The sequence below is a fragment of the Dendrobates tinctorius genome, unplaced genomic scaffold, assembly GCF_039654945.1.
Source record: "Dendrobates tinctorius isolate UK_male_01 unplaced genomic scaffold, ASM3965494v1 ptg000315l, whole genome shotgun sequence".
NCBI classification, from domain to species: domain Eukaryota; kingdom Metazoa; phylum Chordata; class Amphibia; order Anura; family Dendrobatidae; genus Dendrobates; species Dendrobates tinctorius.
In genome coordinates this window covers 6,558,068-6,578,298 of record NW_027361982.1, presented here as the reverse complement: position 1 = coordinate 6,578,298, position 20,231 = coordinate 6,558,068, and the positions used below count along the sequence as shown (strand labels likewise).

The window sequence follows — 20,231 nt, the reverse complement described above, 5'->3', positions numbered from 1 at the left end:
CGAAAACCTCCAAAAAGTGTGTGATCATATAAAATAATAATATACAATTGATTTACACCAAAATGCGAACAAACCAAATAACGTGTGTAACATGAAATCCTTGTGCATTGATCCTTGTCCAATCCTGACTGCAGGCAGGAAGAATATAATAATACTCTATGGATGTGCAACAGGAATCAGGATAAGGATTCTCTATGAAGACATTGTAGTCTCATTTGGGAAAGTCGGCGCTGAAAGAATAATTCCGGGGGAATTCATGAGCGGAAAGCTGCATCGGCTCTAATTATCCGTCCTTCTGTCATCTGTCAATCATGGCACTAAGGGACGGAGAGAGGCGAGAGGTGCAGCGCTCTGGTCATGATTTTGTGTATGTCAGCACTGCTGATATTCAAATGTCACAAATGTTCTTCTTTTTTACCTACCAAGAGTATGGACCTGATCTGTAATATGTTGTCGGTACACGGGGCCGACCACTGAGCGCACAAAGCTACTTCAAATACATTTTAATATTTAGCATTCATATGTGATGACATGGTATCCATTAGATGTTAATGGTTATTCCAAAAAAGCAAGTTATCCCCAATCCATAAGATAAGAGACATCTACAGTTGTGGCCAAAAGTATTGCCACCCCTGCAATTCTGTCAGATAATACTCAGTTTCTTCCTGAAAATGATTGCAAAAACAAATTCTTTGGTATTATTATCTTCATTTAATTTGTCTTAAATGAAAAAACACAAAAGAGAATGAAGCAGAAAACAAAACATTGATCATTTCACACAAAACTCCAAAAATGGGCCAGACAAAAGTATTGGCACCCTCAGCCTAATACTTGGTTGCACAACCTTTAGCCAAAATAACTGCGACCAACCGCTTCCGATAACCATCAATGAGTTTCTTACAATGCTCTGCTGGAATTTTAGACCATTCTTCTTTGGCAAACTGCTCCAGGTCCCTGATATTTGAAGGGTGCCTTCTCCAAACTGACATTTTTAGATCTCTCCACAGGTGTTCCATGGGATTCAGGTTTGGACTCATTGCTGGCCACCTTAGAAGTCTCCAGTGCTTTCTCTCAAACCATTTTCTAGTGCTTTTTGAAGTGTGTTTTGGGTCATTGTCCTGCTGGAAGACCCATGACCTCTGAGGGAGACCCAGCTTTCTCACACTGGGCCCTACATTATGCTGCAAAATTTGTTGGTAGTCTTCAGACTTCATAATGCCATGCACACGGTCAAGCAGTCCAGTGCCAGAGGCAGCAAAGCAACCCCAAAACATCAGGGAACCTCCGCCATGTTTGACTGTAGGGACCGTGTTCTTTTCTTTGAATGCCTCTTTTTTTCTCCTGTAAACTCTATGTTGATGCCTTTGCCCAAAAAGCTCTGCTTTTGTCTCATCTGACCAGAGAACATTCTTCCAAAACGTTTTAGGCTTTTTCAGGATTGAGTCAACTTTAATCCATGTCAACTGGCTGCAAGTGTGATTTAGTTATTGCCAACACCTGTTAGGTGTCATAGGTAAGTTACAGATGCTGTTAATTACACAAATTAGAGAAGCATCACATGATTTTTAGAACAGTGCCAATACTTTTGTCCACCCTCTTTTTATGTTTGGTGTGGAATTTTATCCAATTTGGCTTTAGGACAATTCTTTTTGTGTTTTTTCATTTAAGACAAATTAAATGAAGATAATAATACCAAAGAATTTGTGTTTGCAATCATTTTCAGGAAGAAACTGAGTATTATCTGACAGAATTGCAGGGGTGTCAATACTTTTGGCCACAACTGTAGCTGATCACTGAGGGTCCGATTGCTGGGACCCCAAGCGATTCTAATATTGGATCTCCAGTAATTCCTGAATGACGGGGTGCAGGCTTGGTGCATTGGACTGCCAGAAATAGCACTCAGCAGTCCATTAGACATTGAATGGAGCAGAGACCAAACATGCATACCTCCACTATTCACGATGGAGATGTAGAGATCTGATCTCTGGGGGCCCCTGAGGTTGGACCCCCCCAGCAATTCTGATGTTGGGAGTAGAATTGAGCGACTTTGGTAGGATCGGGTTTCATGAAACAAAATTTGTTTCAGATGAAACTGGTCCAACTAGGGCAAAAAAAGTCGGAGTTTCCTCCAAAACCCGACCCCAATGCAAGTTAATGGGGAATAAAAGTCGGCATTGAGTGGATGAATGTCATCCGCTCAATGCCGACTTTTATTTCCCATTGACTTGCATTGGGGTCGGGTTTCGGATGAAACTCCGACTTTTTTTGCCAAGCACAGCGCTAGGCAGTCCCATAGACAACGAAAGGAGCCAAAACAGACCATGTGCACCCCTCACCATTAAGGACGTGGCTGCAGAGCTCCGATCTCAGGGTCACAGTGGACCCAGCAGTCGAACCTCCAGGAATAAGCAAATTACCCCTTTTATGATACTCACTATCTTGTTTTTCGGGGGGATAGAATAACCTAAATCACCACAGCAGCCAATCACCACTGTGTGACGTGCAGTTATCATGGATGCAATGTAAGGCTGGGTTCACACATCGTGTACAAATAACGTTATGGAAGAGGCCTGAAATTCCTCTGGATGCCTAAAATCTGGTTGGATCTTTGTTTTGCTAAAAATGTAATGTACAATGTTGTGGAAATTTGGTGCAAATTCCGTAACGTACAAAATTTGTGAATCCAAACTAAGAGGAATTGTTCTCCAATCACATGGCACCGGCGTCCATGTGGTATCTGATAAATGTAGCACTAAAGCTTATAAATGGTAAGTAAGAAAGGCTCGGGACAACCAGAAATATTACAAAGTGTGAAAATGTCCAGTCTCTTTTATGTAGAAAGTTCACCAAGACCGTTTCACCTGTAGAATTTAAAAAAATGTTTCTTGTGACTGTGATCTTAAGAGGTGCGTTGTCTTTCCAAAACCCGACTCAAGAAAAGAACCCAACCTGCCAGTTTATTCCTCTGTGGATTTCACCTTTTGCACATTATTTATTAAATAAAAGAGGAAACTATAGACACAGAGCAGATCGGAGAACAGGAACAGGAGGGAACAAAGAGGAGAGAGGCGGAAGAATTGATAGTGGCGGCAGGGAGTCATGTATGGACATGCGCAAGAATGAAAACAAAAACAAAAAAAACAAATAAAAATAAAAAGCAGCAAAATTATAGATTATATATTACAATACAAAAAATACTTACAAACATTACACAGTAATACTCTGAGCACCTGTGAGATTTTTTTATAATCTTGTTGGACAAAACATAAGCTTAACTCCGAGCACCATAGTAAAAACGGGTTCACAGATTTTTTCAATTGTCTTCTTGTTTGATCTGGACGCCTGTTGCATTAGGTAGAGGGGACATCTATGCCAAATTTTAATTATTTTTTTTAAATAATATTTAAAACTTTCATTTATCCACAGAAGAAAAAAAAGGAGTCCCGTTATGAAGAATCTGCATGTGTTCAAAACTGGAGACATAAGAGCTTGAAAAAAAAAAAAACATTAAGGAAGAGAATGCTCTTTATGGGCAAAAAAGTGGCTCAATATGTCGAGAATGTGAATGTTGTAGGATATGGGAAGTCCAAACCCTTTTTCTTTTATCTGCAAGGGTCGTCTTTACCTCTTATTTTTCAAAAAAAGCCACAAATAATTCTAGCTAAAAGTCTAAGATAAAAAAATCTTTCTTTGGTCATCAGAATATCTGCCCAGCTTTAGGTCTTTGTCACGGGTTGACCGGGGGCCTATTGGTCTTTTGCACCACCTCGATGGATGGGTTTGCTTTCTGCTCCTCATCAGCTGAGCATCTTGAATACTGGTGTACAGGAGTGGAGGAAAAGTGGGGGAGGGCATCTCCTTTTTTTTTTTAAGAAGGGGGTACAGTTGGGTGGGGGATTGTCTCTATTTCTGAACTGCTTCAGCCCATAAAACATACAGGTCCCACTTCAAATCCAAATTTCTGGTTGGGTTCTCCAAAGTCCATAAACATAGCGTCCGTCAATGGAAGCTGCTCTACACGTGGGGTGTGAATCTCTAGCACAGTCTTGTCGGTGCCTTTCCTCATCTGTAAGTGAAAACAAGGAATGCAAAAAGTTACTGTATGAGACGACTCACAAACACATTATTATCCAATGTGATAGTGCTTGATAGGTTGGCAGACTTCACCTTTCAGGCTTTCAAGTGGTTCTTCAGGGAAGACAAGTTCTCAGCCATCCACAGGATAGGTGATAACTTATAGATTGGTGGTGATCTGACTGTCATATAACACTCATTGGACTGTTGGCATCTGCTCCGACCAGCAGAATGGGGCGACTGTGTATATACATGGTTGTTGCTCCATTCATTTCATACAGGGCTGCCAGAAAAAGCCAAGTGCAGCGATCAACAGCCCCATAGACAATGAATGGAATAAGGTCAGGCATGCACACTACCACTCCATTCTGACGGGGATAAAAAGTGCCCCGCTCTATCAATGCTGATCGCAGCGGTCGGACACCCACCAATTTTTCATTCTCGGACTCCCAAGTATAAGATAATGGTCTGATTTTACAAATTGGATGTATCAGTCTCCATAACAAATAGACAAGTCTTTGGCAACCTAGTCTTATAATACAAAATGACTTTGACTTACCGAACAGCCATCTCTGAGAGCCTTGATGTAAGGACTTGTGTGGAAGGAAAGGTCCTCATCGTTGGCGCCCATGAAGTGCAGTGCTTTCTGGTAGCTGTCGGTGGAGGCCATGTGCCAGCCAGCAGAGCGATGGCAGTGATACGTGAAGTTCTGACGGGCACCAACACTCAGCAGGCGGAGGAAGGTCAGCTGGACCACGCCAATGGGGTTTTCGTCCGAATCAACATAAGAGAACTGCCGGGAATTAACATAAAATACATGAATGAGAAAGAGATCAAATTAAGATTAAGAAAATGAGGAAACAAAATAGATAAAGAATTGAGGACTATGCAATATATAAGTATGTGATAATATAACAACAAATGAAGTAATAGAAGTCATGAGACAGGTGACCATGGCTAATCTTTATATTTCCATGGATTGTACATCGATCTGCTGCGGGCACTGACCTTACGGCCGCTCCTGAACTTGCTGTACCAGGTCTCTCTCTTCTCTGTGTTCCACAAAGACATCTTAACCTAAAAATGAGAGTAACTCGTGAGCAAAATGTCATATCTCCAACATAATACAGCCCTGGATCCCAATACTCACCTTCTCAATGTCCTTGCTGGGATAGATACATGACTCTGCACCGGAAGAAAAGTTACAGAAGACCTTGAAGGAGTCTCGAGTGCAGCCCTGGTTTGGATCAATCCAATATTCACCTGCGAGGAAGGAGAATTACTGTTATAACAAGCCAGGTATACAATACGGCCTCCTCCTCAGAGATTTACTACCTGACATTGGGGCTCAGTGTCTGACTACACACTGCCACATGGCAGCACAACAAAACAAATGAGGAACGAATGGGAGGAAACTGGAGTCAACATCTGTGACAGAACTGCAAGAAACCGCCTAAAGGAAATGGGATTTACATACAGAAAAGCTAAACAAAAGCCATCATTAACACCTAAACAGAAAAAAACAAGGTTACAATGGGCTAAGGAAAAGCAATCGTGGTCTGTGGATGACTGGATGAAAGTCATATTCAGTGCCGTTACAATGAGATTTATAAAGATGACTGCCTGAAGAGAACATGCAAATTTCCACAGTCATTGATGATATGGGGCTGCATGTCAGGTAAAGGCACTGGAGAGATGGCTGTCATAACAGCTTCAATAAATGCATAAGTTTATGTTGCTATGTTGATATTTTGGACACTTTTCTTATCCCATCAACTGAAAGGATGTTTGGGGATGATGAAATCATTTTTCAAGATGATAGTGCATCCTGCCAAAGAGCAAAAACTGTGCAAACATTCCTTGAACAAAGACACATAAGGTCAATGTCAATGGCCTGCAAATAGTCTGGATCTCAATCCAATTGAAAATCTTTGGTGGAAGATGAAGAAAATGGTCCATGACAAGGCTCCAACCAGCTGATCTGGCAACACCAATCAGAGAAAAATGGAGTCAGATTGATGAAGAGTACTGTTTGACACTCATTAAGTCCATGCCTCAGAGACTGTAAGCTGTTATAAAAGCCAGAGGTGGTGCAACAAAATACTAGTGATGTGTTGGAGTGCTGTTTTGTTTGTTTGTTTTTCATGATTCCATAATTTTTTCCAACAGAATTGAGAGATTCCATAATGTTTTTCCCTCTTCTTGGTCTAAAAAAGTAACCATTACTGACTACCATATTTTTTTATCTTGATTTCTTTTAGTGTTTCTTAAAGCCAGAAAGTTGCCATTTGAAATGACATTAGTTTTGTGCCGTGTCTGTGATCTGCTTTTTTTCTACAAAATTAAACAACTGAATGAACATCCTCCAAGGCCGGTCATTCCATAATTTTTGCCAGGGGTTGTATAAACAAATAATATGGAATATCGGCATCGATAGATCAGCTTTCTAAATGTTTTATCATCTACATTTTATAACATGAAAAATCACTCCAGTGTTGACACTTTTTGGTTCAATTAATTTATCCAATGGTGTCCATTTAGAACAGACTATGGCACTTCAAATAATATACACTACCGTTCAAAAGTTTAGGTCTCACTTAGAAATTTCCATATTTTTTAAAGAAAAGCACAGTTTTTTCCAATGAGGCTAACATTAAATGATTCAGAAATACACTCTATACATTGTTAATGTGGTAAATGACTATTCTAGCTGCAAACGTCTGGTTTGTATTGCAATATCTTCATAGATGTATAGAGGTCCATTTCCAACATCCATCACTCAAGTGTTCTTATGGTACTTTGTGTTTGCTAACTGTGTAAGAAGGCTAATGGATGGTTAGAATACCGTTGAAAACCCTTGTGCAAGTATGTTAGCACAGCTGAAAACAGTTTGGCTGACTAGAGAAGCTATAAACCTGACCTTCCTTTGAGCTAATTGAGAATCTGAAGCATTACATTTGTTGGTTCCATTAAACTCTCAAAATGGCCAGAAAAAAAGAACTTTCATGTGAAACTCGACAATCTATTCTTGTTCTTAGAAATGAAGGCTATTCCATGCGAGAAATTGCCAAGAAACTGAAGATTTCCTACAATGGTGTGTACTACTCCCTTCAGAGGAGAGCACAAACAGGCTCTAACCAGAGTAGAAAGAGAAGTGGGAGACCCCGCTGCACAACTGAGCAACAAGACAAGTACATTAGAGTCTGTAGTTGAGAAATCGATGCCTCACAGGTCTTCAACTGGCAGCTTCATTAATTAGTACATGCAAAATGCCAGTGTCAACGTCTACAGTGAAGAGGCAACTCCGGGATGCTGGCCTTCAGGGCAGAGTGGCGAAGAAAAAGCCATATCTGAGACTGGTTAATAAAAGGAAAAGATTAATATGGGCAAAAGAACACATACATTGTACAGAGAAAGATTGGAAGAAAGTGTTATGGACAGACGAATCCAAGTTTGAGGTGTTTAGATCACACAGAAGAACATTTGTGAGATGCAGAACAACTGAAAAGATGCTGGAAGAGTGCCTGACGTCATCTGTCAAGCATGGTGAAGGTAATGTGATGGTCTGGGGTTGCTTTGGTGCTGGTAAAGTGGGAGATTTGTACAAGGTAAAAGGGATTTTGAATAAGGAAGGCTATCACTCCATTTTGCAACGCCATGCCATACCTTGTGGACAGCGCTTGATTGGAGCCACTTTCATCCTACAACAGGACAATGACCCAAAGCACACCTCCAAATTATGCAAGAACTATTTAGGGAAGAAGAAGGCAGCTGGTATTCTATCTGTAATGGAGTGGCCAGCGCAGTCACCAGATCTCAACCCCATTGAGCTGTTGTGGGAGCAGCTTGATCGTATGGTACGCAAAAAGTGCCCATCAAGCCAAACCAACTTGTCGGAGGGGCTTCTGGAAGCATGGGGTGAAATTTCTCCAGATTACCATAGCAAATTAACTGCTAGAATGCCAAAGGTTTGCAATGCTGTAATTGCTGCAAAGGGAGCATTCTTTGACAAAAGCAAAGTTTGAAGGAGAAAATTACTATTTCAAATAAAAATCTTTTTTTCAAACCTTGTCAATGTCTGGACTAGATTTTAAATTCATTTGGCAACTCATCTGATTAATAAAAGTATGAGTTTTCATGGAAAACACAAAATTGTCCGGGTGACCCCAAACTTTTGAACGGTAGTGTATAATTGAATTCGGACTTATGTAAACAACCAGGGGGCTCAGGGGTGTCGGGGTACGTTTCTTCCACGCCACGGAAGAAGCTAAGGGAAAAACGTTTGTCAGTGTTAGGGGGGATGCCTAATCCATCCAGATTTCTTGGCCCAGTGGTCCTTTGTGCTCAGGTAAAGTGCCATACAGCTTCAGTATTATTGTCCATTTTATGGGACCACTCATTCACAGTACAGTTTACATATAGTATATTGTTGTGTATGATTTGTGCATTTATTGTAGTGCTATGGGATGATTTATGCACCCATTTATTTAGCTCATCTGAAGCTATCATTTCTGTATGTTTATATTGCTTGTTGGCACAATACCCCTAGACTTGCAATATTAGGTATATTCCAGCATATGGGTAATACGGTTATTTAACCCTTGCACATTTTCTTATAATCCCTGCTGGTGCCATTGATACCCATATATTAATTGAGTGATCTTTTCACTTTGGATAGGATTAGAATCCCCCCTACTGGACACTTTGCTATATCTGTTTCTATGAAATTCGTTTACTTGTTTTTTTAATTTATAATAAAGTTAAAATTTTTATTATCATATATGGTTATCTTCTTTTGGCTGGTTGTTTACATAAGTCCGAATTCGGTTACACACTTTTTGGTTTAATCAGAGTTTTTCTCAAACAAATCACAAGATCAATACTCATATATTCCTGTACAGTCATGGCCAAAAGTTTTGAGAATGACACAAATATTACTTTTTACAAAGTCTACTGCTTCATTTTTTCTAATGGCAATTTGCATATACTCCAGAATGTTATAAAGAGTGATCAGCTTAACAGCAATTACTTGCAAAGTCAATATTTGCCTAGAAAATAAACTTTATCCCCCAAAACGCATTTCAACATCATTGCAGCCCTGCCTTAAAAGGACCAGCTAACATCGTTTCAGTGATTGCTCCATTAACACAGGTGTGGGTGTTGATGAGGACAGGGCTGGAGATCAATCTGTCATGATTAAGTAAGAATGACACCACTGGACACTTTAAAAGGAGGCTGGTGCTTGGCATCATTGTTTCTCTTCTGTTAACCATGGTTATCTCTAAAGAAACACGTGCAGTCATCATTGCACTGCACAAAAATGCCTAACAGGGAAGAGTATCGCAGCTAGTAAGATTGCACCTCAGTCAACAATCTATCGCATCATCAAGAACTTCAAGGAGAGAGGTTCCCTTGTTGCCAAAAAGGCTCCAGGGCGCCCAAGAAAGACCAGCAAGCGCCAGGACCGTCTCTTAAAAGTGTTTCAGCTGCGGGATCGGGCTACCAGCAGTGCAGAGCTTGCTCAGGAATGGCAGCAGGCAGGTGTGAGTGCATCTGCACGCGCTGTGAGGCGGAGACTCTTGGAGCAAGGCCTGGTCTCAAGGAGGGCAGCAAAGAAGCCACTTCTCTCCAGGAAAAACATCATGGACAGACTGATATTCTGCAAGAGGTACAGGGAGTGGACTGCTGAGGACTGGGGTAAAGTCATTTTCTCTGATGAATCCCCTTTTCGATTGTTTGGGACATCTGGAAAACGGCTTATTCGGAGAAGACCAGGTGAGCGCTACCACCAGTCTTGTCTCATGCCAACTGTCAAGCATCCTGAAAACATTCATGTGTGGGGTTGCTTCTCAGCCAAGGGAATGGGCTCTCTCTCAGTCTTGCCTAAAAACACAGCCATGAATAAAGAATGGTACCAGAATGTCCTCCAAGAGCAACTTCTCCCAACCGTCCAAGAGCAGTTTGGCGATCAACAATGCCTTTTTCAACATGATGGAGCACCTTGCCATAAAGCAAAGGTGATAACTAAATGGCTCAGGGAACAAAACATAGAGATTTTGGGACCATGGCCTGGAAACTCCCCAGATCTTAATCCCATTGAGAACTTGTGGTCAATCATCAAGAGACGGGTGGACAAACAAAAACCTTCAAATTCAGACAAAATAAAAGCATTGATTTTGCAAGAATGGACTGCTATCAGTCAGGATTTGATCCAGAAGTTGACTGAGAGCATGCCAGGGAGAATTGCTGAGGTCCTGAAGAAGAAGGGTCAACACTGCAAATATTGACTTGCTGCAATAACTCATTCTAACTGTCAATATAACCTTTTGTTACTCATAATATGATTGCAATTATATTTCTGTATGTGATAAAAACATCTGACAAACACACATAAAAACCAGAGGGCAGCAGATCATGTGAAAATATAATATTTGTGTCATTCTCAAAACTTTTGGCCATGACTGTAGAAAACCTGCACCATCCAATTATTTCCCTACTAATCAGTGGAAGCCACATCCAGCTGAAGAAAGAATGGAGAGAAGGGAACACAATGTGGATCTCTCCATTCCTGCCCATGGGAGCAAGAAGAAGTCACCTCTCCATTAATTCTCCACCGGGATGCCATTGCTCTCCTGCCTAGTGAAAAACAGTTGGGGGACCTGTTTATTCAGATTGATGAGGGTCTAAGAAAACCCCTGAAGGTTGTTTATATCACCTGAATATTTCTCAAAATTGTCCTTGTGTCTGTGTATTATAGACTTATCTGGAAGCTTAATCTTCCATTGTTTCCATCAATTCCGCATCAATGATCAGCATTACCAGTGCTACCAGATCATTTCTCTTACTTACCATCTGGAAGCTCTGGGTGGCACAGTCGCAGGTCCAGGCACGTGCGGGCCGGGTGTTCCTTTGTGCCCAATGGTGTCTTCATTAACTCAATATCTTTCTTTATAGCATTGAGGGAGCCATAGATTTCTTCCATGCCATCGGCATAGTCCCCGGTGGGTTCATCTGCCATGATCTGACTTGCATCAATGGAGCGTTTATTTTTCTTGGGCATCTGGAAAGGCAGTGGCTGGATGACTTCTCCTGGAGGTCCCTGTACGAAATACGGACAGCAGGGAATTAGACTACACAATACCAAACAGACGATAGAGAAATCCAAGGTTGATCTATCGGGCTCAAGTAGCACTTACCGGAGCTCCGGGGGGACCTTGTACTCCCTTCTGTCCTTTGGGTCCAGCTTGTCCCTGTATAAGACAAGGATAAGAAAAAATAATGGATATGACATAGAAAGAAGTCTCACTGATATGAGACACGTGGTACACGAGATATCCTGCAATACATGAGGGTGCACAGACTATAACCCTTATCCATCCATTCATGCACTATCGGTCCTCTTAAAGTCTCACAAATGGTGCGATAAAGAAAACTGATGATATCGAAGTCTTTATATATCCTAAAATGTGCTGAACAGACACATTGTAAGAACCTAACGTCACTATAGGGAAAGCTCCGATGCGTCTTACTGCAAATGAAAGTTGTAATGATATGAGCACAGATTACTCACCGTGGCTCCTTTTGCTCCCTTAGGACCTGGGGACCCCTAAATAATAAGACAAAGGTCAGAAGATGAATATGATTTATATATAGCATTTTATTTCCATAGCTCTGACATATTCTATAGGGTCGTCTACTTCTGCTCCACTGGGCTCACAATCTAAATTCACTTCATCTGAATGTGCTTTAGAGTAAAGATGTAATGGTGAAAATGATATAAAATAATAAAAAACAGAATAAAGGACTTACAGGCTGTCCAGCTGATCCTCCGGGGCCGATAGGACCCGTGACACCAGCAATACCCTATAGTGATAAGAAAAGCGGACTAAGACGCCGTCTAAAGCAGAAATATAACCCAAATGTATATACTGTATGCTGCACTCACAGGTTCTCCTTTCTGACCACTTTTGCCCTGTGGACCCGGCAGACCTCTGTCACCTTTCTCGCCCTGCTCTCCAGTTGGTCCGATGAGGCCGATAAGACCTGGATGACCCTAAACAATGATGGAAGTCAGTTACTGCAGGAATAATAATGTTATCACAGTGCAGAAGTAACATAAATAATATTAGTCACAATGACATCATGTCCACGTTCCGCTCCCCGGCATTTGGAAGCGCTTTGTCGGCAGGATTTGATATTTAGGAACTGACATGAATAGTGCAGATATAGGATTGTCCCCGGACACATCACTTGTGTGGACACGGCAAACACTGAACTGTGAGGTGGTTCAGTCATAGTTATAGGCTCTTTACAGTAATGGTGGTTGTCGACGTCACTAACATGAGACAGTAATGGCGAAATGAATAATATGTTATATAAGGTGTAGACGCTGGAATAGGGACATAACTGAAAAGGTAAAATGTCGGAAAGTTTAGTATTTCCATGTTTTAGGCTCAGAAAATATGTTGAATTCAAGGGGGTTTATTTGATATTGGGAAACTATCTAAATTATCACTATGAGGGTAACATTGTGCATGACATGGTTTATCTGTGCACTTACAGTATGGCTGGTATTGGGAGCAGTCAAAAACAAAAAGTGAGATGAGAGCGATGATCTGCAGTTGGAGATGACTTTAGTTTAAATTTTCATTTATTTTGGGACACATAAGGTTTCTGAGATTATTGCTCAGATTTTATGTTTCTAAAGCTCCAGTTATAAGAATATAGAAAAGTGATGAAACCAGTAAGATAATGTTCATCATTCTTCATTATTAATGCTCTTCTAGATGATGTGATTGACTGTGTGTGACTGTTACTGTAATGTTCGGCTGCGGTCATCACATACACTTATCAGACGTGTAATTATTCTGACATCTAAAGTGACATACAATGAATCCAGCATTCTCACCTTCTCTCCTTTAGCACCATTATCGCCTTTGAGCCCAGGTAATCCGGGAGGACCCTACAGGATAGACCGGTCATTACAAACTCTATAAGGACAGATTTTACCTAGACACTTGTGGATCTGTCACCTACCACAGGTCCGGGGGGTCCCGCTTGGCCTGTTGCTCCAGGGCGACCTTGTTCACCCTACAGACAAAAAAAAAAAAAAAAGAGATAAGACCCCAAACAAAGTGCATGACATATCAGTAACCACACACGTAATGTATCTGTATCCATGACTTAAAACTTCGGACTTCACTGACATAAAATGGGGACCGAATATGGCAGCAAATCACATAACCACCCCGTGCAGCCAAGTATGCACTCTCACAACATGTGTGTGCATATACACAAATACATCTCTATTATATGAGCTGTACGCTGCTTGTTTTTAGTTTCCAATATGGAGGCTACACTATAATGCAGAGGCCGCCAGGCACTCCTTCTCTGTTGCTTCTTCTGAACCAGCTGCTTGACTGACCACCTCTAAGCTGTGTGACTACAAGCAAAGGAGCCATCAGTGAAGCAGGAGGAGGCGGCGCTGGGCGGGGAATAGAGCCGGAGTGACAAAGGCTTCAGATCTTCCAAAGTCCTTCAGCCTCATTTACATATCAATTCAAACACTGATATCTAAGTAATGGAGGAACATAGCGGCCATGTAGAGGTATCGCTGGACTTGTCTGCAAAAGAGCTACATACAGATATGAAGAGATTGGGGTTTGCAATCCTGCTGACAGATTTCCCTTAAGTTTTTGCAGCAAAATTGCAGTAGGAAATAATGTGTTTCACATACAGGAAAAAGTAAAGCAGACGTCCATGTGACACATTAACGATATGTGCTATCAGGTCTTCTGAAAAACAATAAGCGACCAAAACTGATCTCCAAACATGAGCAAGCGTCTGTGGCCAATGCAGGAGGTCAGGCCTTTTGCTACACAACCTACCAAATCCGTTCGCCCACTATCTACCCAGCTCACCGATTATTCACTCGGTCCCTAGATTTACACATTTTAGAGAGTAACTCAAATAAAGTTCTGTCTGAAGCTGTCTGTATGGTAGAGATCTTGTATAACACGCCGCTCTACATGCAGATAATCCCTACAGACTCCATTTCCACTCCACTGTCCCATGAGCCGGACCTAACTGAGGCAGAGTTTACACAAATCTGCATTGGGGCATTAGATCAAACTTAAAATGTCGTCTGATTTTGTTTCCCAATATTGGTATAATTTCCAATATCCACTTTGCACATTTGAGTTGATAAATGACAGTATAAGTGAGTGATAAGTCTGTGCCTTGCACAACCAGATGTCCTCAGAACGGTCGGGTAAACTGGTTATAGCTTGTCAGACCAGGATATGAACGTATGGTCCTAATAGAAGCATGTATATGGTGTCGTAGGGCTTGAGCTATGGAAATGTCTATTTTCTGGCAGCTGTTCTGTATTTTTGAGCAAATCACTCACCACGGCTCCTGGGATGCCTCTGAGACCGTCTGGCCCTTGCTTTCCTTGAGTTCCTTGAGGTCCCACAGCTCCCGTCTTACCAGGAGGACCCACAGACCCGGCCTCTCCCTGAGACCAGAAAAAACAATGTGTAAGAGGTGCAGTAATGTACGGCTGATATCAGAGTGATGAATAAGAAATCAATATATATCAGATCCTGGAGAAAGATCCAGAACATTTACCTTTGCTCCCTTCTCTCCCTGACGACCTTCAGGACCAGATGGACCCGCCGGACCCTGCGAGAGAAGAGGAGATAGAGAAGGCAAGAAATAATGAGAATATAATAAAGTGGCACTGACAGGAAGGATGACCACTCTCATCTGTACCATAATGTCATACATGTGTAGGAGATGGAACATTAGGTTTATTGTAACTCATCTTTAACTTACTCGTTTCCCCAATGCTCCTGGGGGTCCGTTCTCTCCAGTAGGACCAGGAGATCCCTGATAAAGTAGAACACAGCATGAGAAGGCTGAGAATGGACTCTCATTCATGTTTCTATATACCTATCTGTCTACATAAGTCTGGACTCCACCATCGCTGGTGATGAGAACTTGTACTTGATGGAGTAGATCAGGCCGTAACAGCCATAATGAAAATGTATTCTCTAATTATATAATATGTGGTATTGGAAAGTAGTAGCTGCCACTTGCTTAAAGTATTACTTTCTTCTAAGCAAACAGATGCTATTTGTAGAGATAAATAAGAAAATCAGTGACGAGGACAAGAATCTTCTAAGGCCAAGTCAGGAATGTCACTTCTATCAGTCGTTAGTTATGTTCAGTCCTGATACGTGAGAACCATCCTGGATAAGACGTCATACTCTGCTGAGCTGTAAAACTAGAAGATTTGGTTACAGCACAATATTAAGTATAGTTTTCTGCTGTCGGAGTCGGCGGTCACTGATGTCCTTGTTCATGTCCCAGATGGGAATAAGCATCTAAGATAAAAGTCACGTTTGGGGGCTTCGCTGACTGTAGATCAGGAGGGGAACAAACATTTTGTTGGGTTCAGGAGGTGGGGATTAAAAAAAAAAAAACAAGTCACTGATCTACAGAGATTATTTACTTTTTGATAAAACTCTACATAAAACATTTTCCATTTCATTTCTGCAGCCCAGGTTCTCCAGCTCTATTTTGATGTAAGACACTTTTATTCATTTATCATTTTCTCACGTCATTTTTGTATTTTAATTCCTAATAAATATAAGACCTACAAAAACAACACATCTTATATTCCTAACAACAATAGTATCACTCCTAGTGACAGATATCAGCGGATATTAGCGATCAATGAAGTAATAGCCACTTACTGCCTCTCCTTGTTCGCCATCTTCTCCTCGTTCGCCCTTTGCTCCATCTTGTCCCTGTGAGATAACGATCATCGATAGAAACCAATTAGTAATAATGTCACAAATCACCAGATGTACTCGAATTGAGAAGGAGCCGCGTGTATCTAATAACTGCAAAGTTATGGATGGCAGTGAGTAAACGGGCACTAGAGGGGAGAGCTAAGTGAAGGGCCACTAATAGGGTGAATGGGGAGAGACCAGATACGTCTAGATCATGGGTCTCAAACTCGCGGCCCGCGGGCCAACTGCGGCCCTCAGGACAATAGTTTGCAGCCCTCACCTCATGGGCACTCGGGACAATAGTTTGCGGCCCTCACCTCGGCCGGGATCACACATACGAGAAACACGGCCGAGTCTTGCATGTGAAATCCCAGTCACATGTAGTACCGCTCATTAAGGTCATGAATATGGACTCCACTCTCATAGGCGTGGCACCCATATTCATGAGCTTAATGAGCGGTACCACATGACGTGTGACCGTGCGCTCATACAGGAAGAAGATGTCGACGCTGGACCATCAGAGCTGCAGCAGGATGAGGTGAGTATGATGATGGCTAGACAGTCACAGCAGCCTGCTGTTAGCAGGCAAGGCGTATGAGTCACACTCACAACACATGCAGCAGGAGCAGCTGAGCAGGGACCGGACTGGACCGCGCCACAGACTCAGGTGCGTCGGGTTCAGAATGAGCTGTGGGGTGGTGCGGTATATTGCACTCGGAGGCGGGACATCAGCCGGCCTTATTGTGAACTTGCGCCATTACCCTGGACTCAGAAGCGGAGGCGGCCGCGGAAATTGCTGCTTAGCGGGACAGAAAAAAAAGCGGAAAAGATGCATCGGCTAACACTGAAACAGTGAGACCAAGTGGAATTATCTATTACACAGCCCCAAACATGCCTTTTTCAAAGCCTGCAGTGAAGAGAAAGGTTGGTGATGAGCACAGACAATTTCAGGAAAAGTGGGAAGTGCAATATTTCTTTGTTGAGCACAGGGGCATCCGACGTGTCTTATTTGCACAGAGAAAGTTGCAGTGCACAAAGAATACAATTTGAAACGTCATTACATAAGTAGACATGCTGAGGAGTATGCAAAATACCAGGGAGATGAAAGAGCCAACCGGGTTGCTAATCTTAAAAGAGATCTACTGAGGCAACAAGATTTTTTTAAGAAAGCAACCAAAGAGAATGATACAGCAGTCGAAGCTAGCTACGTGGTTAGTGAGGTGATTGCTAAAGCAGGAAAGCCATTCAAAGAAGGTGAATTTGTAAAAAAGTGCATATTACAGGCTGCAAGTATTGTCTGTCCAGAAAAGAAAGGTCAGGTTAGCAACATCAGCCTTTCTGCCAACACCGCAGCAAAGCGCATTTCTGACCTGTGCGAAAGCAAAATGTTTCAGTGTATACTCAGTCGCTCTTGATGAGACCACAGACCTCACCGACACTGCCCAGCTCGCAATCTATGTCCGTGGTGTTGATGACAATTTTGAAGTCACAGAGGAGTTGCTCACAGTGATTACAATGCATGGCCAGACCACCGCTCAGGAGATATTTCACCAGCTGTGTGATGCCATTGAGAATGCCGGTATACCTTGGAGGAGGTTTGTTGGAATAACAACTGATGGAGCGCCATCAATGACAGGGAGGAAAAATGGACTGGTGGCACTTGTAAAAAAAAACTGGAAGAGGAAGGTGTGGAGGAGGTCATTGCTCTGCACTGCATTATCCATCAGCAGGCCCTTTGCCTGGAGTTTCACAATGTGGTGTCTTTCGTTGTGAAATGCATCAACCAAATAAGATCCAGGGGCTTAAACCACAGATGGTTTCATGCTTTTTTAGAGGAAATGGAGTCAGAATATGGGGATGTGCTCTACTTCACCGAGGTATGTTGGCTCAGCAGGGGAAACACATTGAAGAGATTTTTTGAGTTGAGAGCGAAAGTGAAAGCCTTCATGGAGAAAGATGAGGCTGCTGTTCCTGTGCTAAGTGATCCAAAATGGCTCATGGACTTAGCTTTTTATGTTGAGATCACACATGAGCTTAATGTACTGAACAAGAAGTTACAAGGCCAGGGGCAACTTGTCATTGCTGCCTATGACAACGTGAGAGCATTCTCTACAAAACTTATGTTATGGAAAGCCCAGCTTTCTCAGACAAACCTTTCCCATTTCCCATCATGCAAGGCACTCATGGAAGCAGGCACCCCATTCAGTGGTGAGGAGTATATGGATGTCATTTTGAAGCTACAGGAGGAATTTGATCACAGATTTGCAGACTTCAAGACGCACAGAGCCACATTTCAAATTTTTGCGGACCCCTTCTCCTTTGATGTGCAAGATGCCCCACCTGTGCGCTTCAAATAGAGCTCATTGACCTGCAGTGCAACTCTGAACTCAAAGCCAAGTTCAGGGAGGTGAGTGGAAAAGCAGACAAGCTCGGGCAATTTTTGAGAGAATTGCCCCCTAGCTTCCCTGAGCTTTCCCGAATGTTTAAGCGGACCACGTGTCTTTTTGGGAGCACATACTTGTGCGAAAAGCTCTTCTCTACCTTGAACTTCAGTAAGTACAAGTATAGGTCCAGACTTACTGATGAGCATCTTCAAGCCCTACTGAGGGTCTCAACTGCTTCCTCCCTTAAGCCAAATGTGGCTCGGCTATTTGAGAGTAAGCACTGCCAGATCTCTAGCAGCAAGAAGTAGGCAGAAGAAGCCATGTTCAAAACAGTTTATGTTCAATGTTCCATTCATGTTCAGAAAATTAACTGTTAAAGAACTGTTAATACAGACATCTGAATCTGAATAATAATAATTACATTTCTCTAGTCAGCAACTATATGTGGTTTCTTCAGTCTTCTATATCTGCTGTATTATTATCATTTTCATTTTATTTATTACCGATTGATTTATTTTTTCTTATGATTTTGCTAATTTATTTTTATTTTTTAACACAAAATAAGATGAAAAAATAAAGACATTTGATAACATTGGAATGTTTTTGTAAGAGCTTTTCTTGTGGAAAACCTGATGCGGCCCAGCCTCACCCAGATTCTACCTCCAGCAGCCCCCCGGGTAAATTGAGTTTGAGACCCCTGGTCTAGATGGAACGTGAATACAAGTATGCAAATCGCAGACATGTGGTCACATATCCAATCTCTTGCACCGGGAATTTCAGGTAATAGTGACAGAGCACGCTCACATGCTGCCAAGATCCGGCAGTCTACAGTCATATAGAGAGACTGACTATTGTCCCAAGCCTGGACAAAGCTAAGGTTAGAAATTGGAAGTGACTTTGACGTGCCCAATGTATAATGTGAAACTTATGAGCCCTAACTTAAAACTCGTTCCAGGTCCCCTTCCTACTATTCAGCAGAAAAGACTTTGTGCCATGATGCAAATGTGACCTCTGCACCCCCAATATGCATGAACCTGAATGTAGATATTTAATTAATTCATAATATAAAAATGAACTGAAGAATGTATTCAAAAAGTCAACTAACATTTTTAAAGTTTTCATGGTGCACAAATTTATATATGTATTATATATTTATATTTATCTTGAAGAACCTCTAGTTGTCAGGGCGTTTGACTATTACCTATTTCCATGTATGTCTGTTCTGTTTGCAAGTGAATGCCTGAGTTAGATCGCTCCAGACCCCTCGGAAGACCACCTCAATAATATTCTACACCTGGGGTTGTCTCTTACTGATAGTTACATTAATATGCCTCCTTTATTTATGCTAGTTATGCCGTCCACCATGGTGGGCACTTACTCTGGGTCCCATCTCTCCAGGAGGGCCAGGATCTCCAGGGAATCCAACAGGACCCTAAAACAGACAAGGATTATTTATTAGCCAAGAATGAAAAAGAGAAATATTAACATGTCGCCTGATATATGACTGCATGACAGATTGCCAATCAGTAGTTCAGCTCTTGGACAATATAAATTAGCCAATTTTATCTACAAAAAAAGGTCTTCCCACTGTAGAAAGTAATGAACCCTTTGCTAGGTTAAGCGACCACCTTACTATCAGAAATTACAGTCTGCTGGACCCCCACTGATCCTAATAATAAATAAAGGGGCCACTGCGTCTACAATGGTCATACAGGATCTCCCTAACTAATGCTCATTAGTCTCAGAAAATGTGTGTTATTTCCTGAAAAATGGCTTTTTCTCGCTGGTGGTTTATGTAGTTTATAATAATTCTGGCCTTGCTATTACGGGAGCAGATCTTTATGCGCTGATCTCCTGTACAGCCAGTAATAGACTTAATTTTTTGCTCAGCAGCCAATATGAGAAGTAGAACTGCAGGGGAGGGAGAAAGCAGCAGCTGCAACCAATGGTGAGACAGGAGGCATGTCTAGGAGGT

The 20,231-nt window shown here is 41.9% G+C and overlaps 1 protein-coding gene across 2 annotated transcripts in view; it reads right to left on the bottom strand.

Moving 5' to 3' along the window:
• Positions 1-2,797: 2,797 nt before the first annotated feature.
• The window catches only part of COL11A2 (collagen type XI alpha 2 chain), a 185,751-nt gene continuing 168,317 nt past the window's right edge, over positions 2,798-20,231 (bottom strand). For both annotated transcript variants that reach the window (XM_073561377.1, XM_073561378.1), the window contains 16 exons: positions 19,635-19,688; positions 15,834-15,887; positions 14,911-14,964; positions 14,704-14,757; positions 14,483-14,590; positions 13,111-13,164; positions 12,983-13,036; positions 12,020-12,127; positions 11,884-11,937; positions 11,645-11,680; positions 11,271-11,324; positions 10,924-11,173; positions 5,225-5,337; positions 5,083-5,151; positions 4,634-4,867; positions 2,798-4,066 (listed from right to left, as the gene is read on the bottom strand). In XM_073561377.1, coding sequence (XP_073417478.1) covers positions 3,920-4,066; positions 4,634-4,867; positions 5,083-5,151; positions 5,225-5,337; positions 10,924-11,173; positions 11,271-11,324; positions 11,645-11,680; positions 11,884-11,937; positions 12,020-12,127; positions 12,983-13,036; positions 13,111-13,164; positions 14,483-14,590; positions 14,704-14,757; positions 14,911-14,964; positions 15,834-15,887; positions 19,635-19,688 — 1,497 coding nt within the window. In that variant the 3' untranslated portion in view covers positions 2,798-3,919. The remainder of the gene's footprint in view (positions 4,067-4,633; positions 4,868-5,082; positions 5,152-5,224; positions 5,338-10,923; positions 11,174-11,270; positions 11,325-11,644; positions 11,681-11,883; positions 11,938-12,019; positions 12,128-12,982; positions 13,037-13,110; positions 13,165-14,482; positions 14,591-14,703; positions 14,758-14,910; positions 14,965-15,833; positions 15,888-19,634; positions 19,689-20,231) is intronic.